General features: G+C 34.2%; 1 protein-coding gene across 1 annotated transcript; it reads left to right on the forward strand.

Annotated features, from left to right (window-relative positions):
* Positions 1-4,415: 4,415 nt before the first annotated feature.
* On the forward strand, positions 4,416-10,033 carry ERS (glutamate tRNA synthetase). The gene is made up of 13 exons (XM_085736119.1): positions 4,416-4,726; positions 5,175-5,293; positions 5,390-5,511; positions 6,578-6,757; positions 7,084-7,202; positions 7,290-7,338; positions 7,431-7,532; positions 8,008-8,110; positions 8,210-8,273; positions 8,600-8,714; positions 8,867-8,967; positions 9,152-9,308; positions 9,583-10,033. Exons 1-13 carry the CDS (start codon positions 4,476-4,478, stop codon positions 9,805-9,807), a joined length of 1,707 nt encoding a protein of 568 aa, XP_085592245.1. The 5' UTR covers positions 4,416-4,475; the 3' UTR covers positions 9,808-10,033.
* The last annotated feature ends 3,909 nt before the right edge of the window (positions 10,034-13,942 follow it).

Consider the following 13,942-nt stretch of genomic DNA (forward strand, 5'->3'; position numbering starts at 1 on the left):
TGAAAGTAATGTCTGGCCTGGTAGTGTTAAGATATAACAGTCTACCTACCAATCTTCTATAGGCAGGAATATCATCATAGAGAGGACCAGAATCATGATGAAGCTTAACTGATGAATCTGAAGGAGTGGATACAGGTTTGGAACCTATAGTACCTGAATCATCAAGTAAGTCCAAGCAATACTTTCTCTGACACAGAGAAATCCCTGATTTGGAATGTGCAACTTCAATGCCTAAGAAGTATTTTAACTGACCCAAATCCTTGATTTTAAATAATGAATCCAAAACACATTTGATGTGAGTGAATTCCTGAAGAGAGTTGCCTGCAAGTATGATGTCATCCACATAAACCAAAAGAATAGTTAATGAGGATGATGTTTTCTTCACAAACAAGGAATGATCAGAAGCTGCCTGAATATAATCATGTTGCATGAGAGTGGAAGTTAATCTTTCTTACCACTTCCTACTGGCCTGTTTCAAACCATACAAGGACTTCTGCAGTTTACAAACTTGATTTGGTTTATCAGTCTTAATGCCAGGTGGAACTATCATGTATACATCTTCTTGAAGTTCACCATGAAGAAAGGCATTATTAACAACAAGCTGATGAATGTGCCAGTTATGAATTGAAGATAAAGCAATGACCAGTCTCACAGTTGTAAGCTTGGCAACTGGAGAATATGTGTCAAAGTAATCCAATCCTTCAATCTGATTGTATCCTTTGGCAACAAGCCTAGCTTTGTATCTCTCAATGGAACCATCAGCATGAAACTTGATTTTATATATCCATCTGCAACCAATAGGCTTGACATTTGGAGGTAAATCCACAAGTTTCCAAGTACCAGTTTTCTCAAGAGCTTGAAGTTCAGCTTGCATAGCATTCTTCCAACAATCAAATTTACTTGCTTCAGCATATGATGTGGGCTCAGATTGAGAGTGAAGGGACATAACAAAAGAAGAATGAGTATTAGATAACATGTGATGAGAAACATAATGTGAAATAGGATATGTGGATGCATGAATGTTATTGCAAACATAATCTTGCAAATAAGAGGGAGTAGTAATATTTCTGGTGGAATGTCTGGGAATAAAAGGAGCAACAGTTGAAGAGGAAGGGACAAATTCAACAATAGGAGGAGGCTGTGAAGAAGAAGTAGTAGTAGGTGGAGAAATAATGTCATCAAAAATGGGAGGTTGTGAAGGAGAAGTGTCAACAGAAGGAGAAGGAGAGTGATGAGAGAAATACTCTCAATCAGGTGAAGTAGAAGAAGGTGAATGAGGATAAGGGATATGATTTTCATGGAAGGTCACATGCCTAGAGACAAAAATTTCTCTGGAATGGAGATTATATAATGTGAAACCTTTATAACCTGCCTTGTAACCCAAGAAAATGGATTTTCTAGCTCTAGGTTGTAACTTTGTTCTATGAGATTGTAAGGTGGAAGCATAACAAAGGCATCCAAAAACTTTGAACAAAGAAATGTTAGGAAGTTTATGATGAAGCATGAAATAAGGGGAGTGATTTTGTAAGATAGGTGTGGGAACTCTATTAATAAGGAAAACTGCATGGTGAATAGCATAAGACCAAAAAGAGGGTGGAAGTTTGGATTGATACAATAAGGCTCTTCCAACATTTAAAATATGTTGATGTTTTCTTTCAACCCTACCATTTTGTTGTGGGGTTTCAACACAAGATTTTTGATGAATAATACCATGAGATGCATAAAATGAAGGTAAATTGAATTCAGGGCCATTATCAGATCTTATGAACTTGGGGGTTGTATGAAAATGATTTTTAATCATGAGAATGAAGTTCTGGACATGACTAGATACTTCAGATTTGGTTTTAAGAAGAATAACCCAAAGGAATCTGCTATGGTCATCTAAAATGGTAAGAAAGTACCTATGTCCATGCACAGAAGTGACAGATAAAGGACCCCAAATGTCTAAATGTATTAGTTCAAAATTGATAGAAGCATATGAAGAACTAGAGATAAAAGGTAAATGCTTATGCTTGGCAAAATGACAAAGATCACAAGTATCTTTATTATTGAAAGTAATATCAGGATACAAAAGAGACATTTTGGAAAGTCTTTGATTAGACAAATGACCAAGTCTAAAGTGCCACAAGGCATCATTAGGCACAAAATGATCATTTTTATTACAACTGAAAGGTAAAATAACATTGCAAGAAGCACTAGAAACAGAAGGTGACTCAATATTTGAAGCCTTGCATGAAGGATAAAACTTGTACAAGCCATCCACTTGTTTAGCCAAACCAATCATCTTCAAAGACTGTGTGTCCTGTATGATACATTTGTCAAGATAAAATTGAAAGAAACAAGACAATGATTCACATACTTTGGCTACAGAAATAAGGTTGAGTTTAAAATGAGGTGAATAAAGAACATGATGCAATGTAAACTTGGGATTGAAAGAGACAGTGCCAGCATGATAAGCTAATACCAAATTACCATTAGGTAAAGAGACATACATAGGTTTGATTCTATAAAATGAACTGAAATATGAAAGATCACAACAAATATGCTCATTTGCACCTGAGTCAATGAGCCAAAAAGAAGGTTTACTTGTGGAAGAAGAAACAGAAGCAAATATACCTGCAGAAGCATCAGGTGTTGCAATGCTGGTGGAAGTGACATGGTTTGAAGTAGCTTGTGAAGGAGGAGATGCTGAAACAACTAAGTTTGATTGTTGTAGCATGGATACAAGCTGAGCAAGCTGCTCTTGAGAGAAACCAGCAGATGAAGAACTTGCAGAAGCACCTGAACCAGAAGAAGATGAAGTACCAGTTTCCATATCTTCTTGACAAGCAGCATTTGCATTGGCACGAGGCATGGATCTATTGTTAACATTGGGGTAACCATGCTTCATGTAGCAAAAATCCACAGTATGATTTGTACGGTTGCAGAAAGTACAAAACCTAGTTGGTTTATTTCCATAGGAACCTTTACCACGCCCTTGAGGTTTCCTTGATTCAGAAGCATTAATTTGAACAGAGGAATCTTCAGAAACACTTAATGAAGTGAGAGAAGCATGATTACTCTCCTCTTGAACAACCAAAGAGTAAACCTTGTTCAAAGAAGGAAGAGGATCAAGAAGAAGAACTTGAGTTCTCACCACAGAAAACTGATCATTCAAACCAGTTAAAAACTGCATTATTTGATCTTCATTTCTATGATACTTAGCAGTTCTTGAAGCAACACAACGACAGGGATGAACACAAACACAGTTAGGGATTGGTCTGTGTGAAGATAACTCTTCCCAAAGAGATTTCATTTCAGTGAAATACTCTAAAACACTCTTAGAACCTTGCTTCAAGTTGTTAATTGATGAACGCAAATTTGCAATACGAATACGATCAACTTTGGAAAATCTTTCTTTCAGATCAAGCCATACCTCAAGAGCAGTGTCACAAAACACAATAGTTGGTGCAATAGATTCTGACACCGAATTGATGAGCCAAGATTGAACCAGATGATTACAACGTTCCCAAGCTGAACGGTTCAAATCATCTTCATCGGGCATTGGAATTGAACCATTGATGAAACCTAATTTGTTCTTCGTTCCTAAAGAACGCTCAACAGTGCGGCTCCATGCAATGTAATTGGAACCAGTAAGCTTAGGAGTAATAGAAAGAGAATTAGGATTCTCACTAGGATGAACGAAGTAAACAGATTCAGTATCAGGAGATGAATTACGAGGCGCCATGGAAATGCAGAGAAGAATTCAAGTTGCAGAAAAACAGAGTATGAAAAAGCTTCAATGAAGAAGATGAAGAAAAGCAAGAAATTGGTGCAACTGTGAAAATCAACGGCGTAACAAGGTTGAAACAACCACAAGAAGCAAGAATCACGGTGGAAAACAAGAATCAACACCGGAAAGAACAAGAATCAACGATCAAAATGATGATCGGAGAAGAAAGTGCAGCGGAGAAAAACGGTTACAAAACCGTTATTGGATCGTAACAACCTTTCTCCTATGGAGAAAAGGCGCATGATACCATACTAGGAAAGAAGGGAAATGAGAGTAAAATGATTTGTTATTGATGAAATGAGGGTTACAACTAGTATATATACAAGTAGCTAGGAGTATAATAAGCTATCATGTGCATACAATAGAGCATATAAACCCTAGCTGCTATATCTTGTGCAACAAGTAATGAACAACTAAGTGATCTCAGGATCACTGTGTAATACCTATTTTTAAAAATATAATATCAGCTCATCATATATATGATATATATTTTCAATTTTTATTTTTTTCATAAATGAAATTTATACTGACATATTCCATATCATTTATTTCTTTTTATGTGAAATTTCATATCATCATCAATTCTTTGATTATCTCGTTATTTTACCCATCAATTTTAACCTAGTGTAAAGAAAAAACGCATAAGACAAAATCAATTATCTCTTCTTCTTCTTCTCTGTTCCGAAAGCTGAGACAAGGAAATATGATGATGGCTGCGTTGAGTAACGGAAGTCCATGGACAAAGCTTGCTACTCCATCTCTTCCATTTCCATTTCTCCATCAATCTTACTCTTCTTACACTTCTCGAATCTTCTCCTTTCGACGCAAATTCTCTGTCAATGCTCTTTCACAACAACAATCTCTTCCCGTTCGTGTTCGTTTCGCTCCTTCTCCTACTGGTAACCTTCATGTTGGTGGTGCCAGAACTGCCCTCTTCAACTATTTGTTTGCTAGGTCAGTCAATCGCACACCCTCAATTTCTTTTTGCTTTTTGAATTGTAAAATTCAATTTTTATTTCTGGGTTTTGGCTTGTTTTGAGTTTTTATGTCATGGGTTTTCTATTTTTAATATTCGGTTTGGCTGTTTTGATTTTTTGTGTTCTGGTTTTTGTACGTTCTTTCGAATTTTATGTAAAAATTCAATTTTTAATTCTGGGTATTGCTGGTTATGATTTTTTATGTTCTGGGTTTGGCTTTTTTTATTTTATTTTTTATGTTCTGCATTTTAAAAAAATCAATTTTTTTATTCTGGGTTTGAATGGTTTTGGGTTTGGCTTGTTTTGAGTTTTCATGTTCTGGTTTTGGTTTTTTACGTTCTTTTTTCAATTTAACAGAAAAATCAGAATTTGATTATGGGTTTGGCTGGTTTTAATTTTGTATGTTCTGGGAATGTTTTTTTCAGGTCTAAAGGTGGGAAATTTGTTTTGAGAATTGAGGACACTGATTTGGAGAGGTCTACAAGAGAATCTGAGGAGGCAGTGCTTAGAGATCTTACTTGGCTTGGCCTTGATTGGGATGAAGGTAGAACATTATATGCATTTTTGTTGTTGTTGTTGTTGTTGGGTTTTATTTATATATTTGGTTGATGATGATTAATGATGTGATTGTGATTGTTAGGGCCCGGCGTTGGTGGAGATTATGGTCCATATAGACAATCCGAGAGGAATTCTATGTACAAACAATATGCTGAGAAACTACTTCAATCCGGTCAAGTTTATCGCTGCTTCTGTTCTAATGAGGTATTTTCAATCTTCATGACAATCTCTTACTTGTAATGGAATGGAATAGAATGAAACATTTGTAATCATGTCATGTAACTATGTGTGATGTGTTTTAGGGAAGCTTAAGGGCCATTTGCATGTATCCCTTTTATTTTTAAACCGAGTGCATTTGGAAAAAGAAAAATCCTTAAGGCTTTGTTTGGGAGTTTGAAGGGGAGGGGAGGGGAGGAGAGAAAAATTGAGAGAAATCTCACACCTTATTTGAGTGATTTGGTAGAGAATGGTAAATGAATGCTATTAATATATATTTTCAATTTTGGGAGTATTATAACAACATAGATTGGATTTGAAGAATTTATTTAAGCCCTTCAAAATCCTTGTCCTGTACATTTTTTGAGTTCCCCAAAATTAGAGGGATTTTGTATTATGAAGAAAAATAAACTCTCCAAAGCCCTCCTAAAACCCTCCATATATTGAAAATAGAAACAGATAGCATGATCTGTGATGATAGCATCGGTGTTTTTGTTTTGTATTATTCTGTGTCCTGTTTTTTAACAATATATTTGACCTAGGGCCTGTTTGGGCTGCCTTATTTGAGCTTATCAACTAGCATGAGCACTTGTGACATTCTTTCGGAGAACTTATGAAGACAGCTTATAGCATGTTCATAAGCTGTTTTCAGTTTATTTCCATAAGCTCTCTAGCATAGCTTATGTAAACAACTATATATATTAACAAAAACATATTGACTTTATTTTATCTTATGCTATAAGTTGCAAAATAAGCTGTTTATCCAAACAGGGCATTACTGGAAAAAACTTCCTTAGCTACTGCTTTGTTCTTCACTTGTACTCATACTTTATTTTGCATCCATTCAACTGGTTTTTAGTTCAGTTTATGGAAACTTCCTTTTCAGCAAGGTTTCCTATTTTTTTGAATGTGTACCTTTTAGGAATAAGTACGAGATTGTGAGGCTGTTATACTTGAGTGTGTTCAGTTTTTAGATTTTACTCCTCTAGTTTGAAGCATGTATATGTTTGACTGAAAATTCTCAAAATTGTCAATTTTATTTGTCTTTACACAGGAACTAGAGAAAATGAAGGTGAATGCTAAACTAAAAAATTTACCTCCAGTATACACAGGTAAATGGGCCAATGCAACAGATGCGGAAGTAGAAGAAGAGCTGGCAAAAGGAACTCCTTATACATTCCGGTTTCGTGTCCCCAAAGGAAGTTTAAAAATTACTGACTTAATACGAGGCGAGGTGTGTTCTTTATTTCTCTTCCGCCCTTATCCTTTTTTTTTTTATCTTGGTATTTTTTTTTAAGGTATGATTGGTGATTTCCTACTCCATGTAGTTCAAAAATGAAGTACTTCACTTCTTTTAATGTGTTGCCTTCATATTCATAAGTCAACTGATTAAGTAATGTATTTCATCTCATAATTTGCTATCCATGATCCCTTCGAAACAGTGGATTAATGTAATTGCATAAACACATTATTTCTTTACATGTTCATTGATAAAAAATAAACAAATTTCTTTCAAATCATGTTGACTAGCTATTAACTTTCTTTGTTAGTGTCTTGAAGGTTAGTTGGAATTTGGATACACTTGGAGATTTTGTGATAATGAGGAGTAATGGTCAGCCAGTTTATAACTTTTGTGTGACGGTTGATGATGCTACCATGGCTATTTCTCATGTCATCAGGTAATGGTCTAATTTCTTATTCAATCAAATCAATCTGTTTGATTAAATGCTTTCGCTATCTTATTCCATAAATTATTTGTAATTCAGAGCAGAGGAGCATTTACCAAACACTCTAAGGCAAGCATTAATATATAAGGTAAAGCGCAAACAGTAAAGTATATAATCTTTTATCGCATCTTGGTCACTGATTTTGGTTTGTTCTGCATCTGTGCATGAATCTGTTTACAGGCACTAGAATTTCCCATGCCTCATTTTGCACACGTTTCCTTGATTTTAGCTCCTGATCGGAGTAAATTATCAAAGCGACATGGAGCAACATCAGTTGGTCAGGTAAGTTTCATCCATCATTTCCTGATTACATCGTTCTTAAAGTTTTATGAGGTCTCACTTTCTTTTATTTTTTTTTTTTTGATCTTAGGGTTAATGTTTTTACTTTTTAGTTGCTATAAACTTCACAAATCTTCAATTTAGTTCCTATATAAATCTTGGTCCTTATTCTGCTTTAATAGGAACTGAATACAGATACAGGGATTAAAAATATTTTCTGTAAAAAGTTATTAATATAGGGGCTAAAATTGGGCAAACTGATATTGTGACACCACTTGGGTTGGCCTGGTGGTGTTGGCTTGGGACCTTGGGGTGTGCTCCTCTCAAGGTCTCAGGTTCGATTCTTCCCGGTACCAATTTCAGTCGACTAGTTTTGCTTCTTAAAAAAAAACCTTTAATTTATAATGTAAGCTCTAATAAAGCTTCTTCTCTTCTAAGGGTAATTAGTTCTAAAACCTCAATATCTGCTGTCTTGCAGTACAGGGAAATGGGATACCTACCTGAGGCAATGAATAACTACCTAGCATTATTAGGCTGGGGCGATGGGACCGATAATGAGTTCTTCACCCTTGATAAACTTGGTTAGTAAATTCTGGTTCTCTATTCTGATAGTTTGTTTCTAACCAGAAAAATGTTTTCACAACTTTCTTTTTCTAAAATGCTTTTCTTGTGTCAAACAGTTGAAAGATTCACTATTGAACGTGTGAACAAAAGTGGTGCTGTTTTTGATTCCACAAAGTTAAGGTATGAGAAATGATGATATATATCCATAAAAAAAAATGTATTGCATTTTCCCTACTTTCTATGAATAAATAAATCCTGTGTTCTTCCTCATGGTTTTACTATATTGAAGATAAAGTGGGTAAAAAAAAATCTTAAAGTTGCTTATAACAGGTAATAGGATGTATGGTACATTTATTTGCGTACAGTTATTAGTTAACTTATTCATATCATAAACTTCGAGTGTTTTTGCTATTAGGAGTCCTTGCAAAGTTTTGCTGCTAATAGTGCCTTCCAATAAATAAATAATAATGTATGACTTTGTAATTTTCTTTATACTTTTTAATTAGGTGGATGAATGGTCAACATTTACGAGCACGTCCATCCGAGGAGATGACCAAACTTATCGGAGAGCGTTGGAAGACATCTGGCTTCCTTACAATATCAGAAGGGCCCTTTGTTGATGTAAGATCCAATTACTTGCATACTTGATTCAGTTTCCTTTATACTTTTAATTAGGTGGAGGAATGATATAAATAAAATAATTGATTTCGTTACATACATATTTCTATCCAATTGTGATTTATTTAGTGTGGTGTTGTTACATCTTGTAACAGGAATTAATAAACCTACTTAAGGATGGGATTGACTTGATAACTGATGCAGACAAAGTACTTTCTAACTTGCTTTCTTATCCTCTACATTCTACTTTACAAAGGTGATGCTCATATGTATATATTAATCTTTTTGGATATTCCTAATTGTATCATTGGCCTTCTAAAAATGAACATGATTGTGATATGCAAGGCTGTATGAGTTTGGCTTTTTTTTTAAAATTTCGGAGTCACGAATGCCATATCTCCTTTTATTGATTGTGCCAACTTTCTACTTGTTGCTGGCAGCGAAGAAGCAGAATCTGCCATACAAGATAATCTTCCTGAGTTTTGTGCCAGCTTCTTGGCTGCATATGATAGCAGTGATCTTGTAGGTGCACTGGAAGAAGGCCAAGCTGGCTGGAAAAATTGGGTCAAAGGCTTCGGCAAATCAACTAAGCGCAAGGTGAGCTGAATGGGAAAGTCTCAAACATGATTCGGATTTAGGCCGGTCACCCTTGTTCGTTTATATTTTCTTCATTTCTTTAATCGAATTTTTGGTTTGCTGTGATTGTCGGCATTTAGTGTGTGCTAACATAGTTGGAATATCGGTTGTTATTGTGATGCCTGATTGCCTGTGCATGTCATTTTACTTTTTTTTTTCAATTAAAAATACATGCATCACTTCAGTTTTCACATATCACTATAATAACTTGAAAAATATGTTGATAATCTTATAGGGAAAATCACTCTTCATGCCACTTCGGCTCCTACTGACCGGAAAACTCCATGGACCAGATATTGGGGCTGCTGTTGTCTTGCTTTATCAAGCTGGGACTACTGGTGTCATAGCTCCTGAAGTTAGCTTTGTGACAATTGATGAAAGAGTTAAAATGCTTAGAGAAATTAATTGGGAAACACTGTCCAAAGATCATGTTGTGAAGGAGACTGCTTCTACTGTCTAATTGAGAATTCACCTTAAAGGTCTATCTGATAACACTATGGTTTTGCACTTCTATTTAGAGGCTTCTTTCATTCTTTGTTTGAATGATTAGTAATAATGAGTACCAATTTGTTTTTGTTGGGAGGTGGTTAGATATATTTTCCCTGTTATAATTTTGGTTTTTGAAACATTTATATTTACAAGTGATGTACCTCCCAAGTGATTTTTGTTTTTTTGTTTTTTTGTAACTATTTAGTATCATGTTTTTTGTTTTGTTTTGTTTTGAACTTATAATGTTTTTATAAGAAAGATGAAGAAAGAAACAAATAAAAGAGAATGGATAAATCAACAAATGGGAATTTGATTTTTTTAATTCAAAGGCAAAATGAATTGATTAAAAATAAGACGACAAAATAAACATAATGAGCTAACATCATGCAGCTGAAAAGTACTTAAATTACAATAGAGTAAAAATGTCTTAGCTACACAGTAAAAACAGAACAGAATTGTCATAATTGAGAAAAAAATATATCCACCTGCCCAACCTATCCATAATAATTTGACAACTTCAAGACATGCCATGCCATGCCAATGTCTGATCCCAAGTGTTGGAAAGTACTATAAACTTGTTTGCATAATATAGGAATGTGAATGAGAGGGAAGTTAAAACAACAAAGTTAAATTGTGAAAAAGAACCATCTAATACAACTTCAACAACAACTTGATAGTTACATTTCGTAAGTAATAAACCAGATGTAGTTTTTACATGAGATTGCATGACTTCGTTAAAAAGGAAAAACCATATCCGGGGTTACATTTGGTGACTGCAGACAGGTAAATTGTTGGATCCTAGAAAAATTGTTAGTACTCCAAATTTTTATTAACGTCTGAATCAAAGTTTATAAAGTCACATGTATCAGTGTCATCTTCCATTTGAGAATGAGAATGTTCATTAGGTTGATCCTGTGGCACGTCAAACATGTCTGCTGGCATAGAATCTTGCATTTGTTGTGGCATGGCAACCATGTCTGGTGGTGAAGAAGCTTGCACTTGTCGAGCTTGAGCATAACGTTGACTAGATTGATATTGGGAAATCTCAATCGTGTATGGTGACAACAAAGCTTTCATTGGTTGCGACTGAGAATGTTGATTAGATAGATTGTGTGGCACGGGAACCATGCTTCTTGACAAAGAAGCTTGCATTTGTTGAAATTGATCAGAATGTAGACATTGAGAAATATCAATCATGTATGGTGACGAGGAAACTTTCATTGCTTGAGTGTTAGGCAAAAACACTTGGATAAGATGGTAATGAATCTCGTTCAACTCAACTAAAAGTCTTAGGTTCAAATTCAACCAGGAAAATTCAACAATGTTAACCTTGCTTAAAAGATTAATCTCTGCAGTTGCGCGTAGAGGATACTCAGTTCGCATAAAGAACTTAAGTAGGTTACTTATGATCAACCCGTGAGCGAGTATTATATATGAATTTGAAGAAATCAAAACCATGAACACACTCTTCATCTATCATTAGTTTCCCTAAAAACAATTTCCTTCCAAAAACGCCACAATAACTCAAAACCATGAACATTGGCATTTAAATTTTCAAAATGAAGATCAACATTTAGATGTGTCATTGTCAAACAATCAAACTATAGCACTTGAACGTAAATTTGCTTCTAAATCATCATGTTGCATGGATAAATTTGGTGAAGCAGTTATAGCATCACCTAGAGTTAAATTAAAATAACGTTTAACATAATTATCAACAAGAAACCCATTTGATGAGATGGGTTTGTTTTAGCAAAAAATATTTGATAGGGTTAAACATACATAGAGGGCATAATAGATTTTTGTTTTAAGTTTGATGAAGGAAGGGTGAATGATTGACATGAATTTAACTACATACTCTTTCCTGAGTACTTGTGATCTTCCCAGTAGGTGCTACTCCAACCTTCTTCCAAATACTTCCATTTTTGATTTTCTTGTATGTCAAGTATTACTCAATGCAGCAACATATTCATCTCCACTACAAATATTCTTGTAAGTTGTAACTAGCACTTCACTGCCCTAATTTTACTAGCACAAATCATTGCTAGTGTTATTGCTGTGTGATAAACTTCCTTCACTTCGAAAGATGCATGTCTACAACTCACATATGAACCCGAAGTATATTAGGAACGCATCAACAAACTTTTGAACGAGATTTGTGACACTTGCATAGGAAAGAGATAGACAAAATAATATCAAAAACAATGCAAGAACATGTTCTACTAGGATAGCTGTTCTTACATCTAGTACTTACTAGAACATGAAAATCTATTATTATATTTATAGCAAAAATAATTAATCCAGTGAACTAACTAATTAATTAAGGGTTTTATATCATGAAGATACTCACTTGAGCTTGCACAAAAAGGTGTAAACATTGTCCTGGTAGAATGCATGATTATCAACACATACCAATAACTAAAAGATAAAATAAGATCTATGTCATGAAGTCGAGACGTGCCTCTTTATCTTATTTATTGCGTAATTACCTTAGCCTTTGATAATCACTTGTACGTGTTTCATGATTTTGCTTCAAACCATCCAATTCAATTTGCACTTTTTTCAATCTGTTTCTTTCCATTCCTTGTGCAATTTCTCATGCTACTATTGAAGATAAATTAAAATTAATTGACTGAAAGACATGCATTAGACATCCTTTACATCAAAGACCTTGTAAAATGGATGTCTCACGTAAAGGTCGTCAAAATAGTTCAAAGTACACTTGTGTTTTGGGATTTGGACAACAGTTTTTCCAATCGACCATAGTTTGTTAGAGATTACTTGTGATTGTGATCACTTAAATCCTAATAAGTTTTGTTTTACCTCAAAAAAATCAGTTGATCTTGTCATAACCTTAGAAGATATGTTGTACGTAACTTAGATGGGGAACCGGTAATGCCAGAAGGTGGTGAACGACTATATAAATTTAATAATAGAAAAACCATGTAAAGAATCTAAAGAAGTTCAGATAGAGTAGGAAACCAACTCTCTGTTAACTCAGGTGGCTGAAAGGCACCTTTAGAGATGTCGACGAGGACGCAGACAATAACGCCATTTGGATGATCAAGAATATTCAAAATATATGTTTAAGGTGCATTCAAATGACCTTGTTGTTCACGTCTAAAGACATTTGTAAAAGTGTCATCCACTTGAGTTATAGTTTGTTTCCTACGTTATATGAACCTTAATTGATTCACTGCTTAGCTTTTTTATTATTAACTTTATATAGTCGCAGTTCTCTTCTGCTATCTATCATCGGTTCCCTATATAAACATATTCGTTTATATACGCACATTTTCTAAGGTTATAACAAGATTAACCTGACTTTTCAAGGTAAAGTAAGACTTACTAAGACTAATACTTACTAAGACTAAAGTGTTAACAAACAGGGAACTTCTACGGTACACTCATAAATTGAGGTGTAATGGTACTCTTGCTTCCTAAATCTATAAATTAACGATCAATTTTCTGAAATAAATAGTTATTTGTCGGCATTTATATTTTAGAAAATATTATTTCATAAGAAAAACACATCATTCATTGTTTATAAGAATCATAGTAAATTTTTACATATTATCGTATAAAATAATCAAAGTTCTCTATTATGAGCGATAAAAATTCAATTTTATTTCTTTGACACTTTTGGTGAATAAGATTTAATCATTATAATTATAAATGATAAAAAAATTATATTGAAGAAAAATATAAGGTTTTGGTGTACCAGTACACTCATTTAACTATAAATTTAAGGTTTTGGTGTACCAGTACACTCAAATATGTTGGGTGTACGATAGAATTTGCCTAACAAATAATCTCTAACAAATCATGGTTGATGTAAAAACGGTTGTTAAGTCCAAAAACACTTTGAAATGTGGTTTTAAGCTATTTCGGTGACTTTGGGTGAGGCACCTATTTTACAAGTTCTTTAATATACATTCTAGACTTAGTCTGCAAGAAAAACATAAATTAAATCAGAAAATGAAATGAATGAAATTGGGAAGAAAATATGATGTGGGCAAGTGATACTCACTTAATAACTAGAAACAATATAACAAGACCAAAAATACAAACAAAACCACAATCATGTATCCCAACAGTATTTTACT

The sequence above is a fragment of the Medicago sativa genome, chromosome 8, assembly GCF_051527215.1.
Source record: "Medicago sativa cultivar Bolivia chromosome 8, Bolivia_mono, whole genome shotgun sequence".
NCBI lineage: Eukaryota > Viridiplantae > Streptophyta > Magnoliopsida > Fabales > Fabaceae > Medicago > Medicago sativa.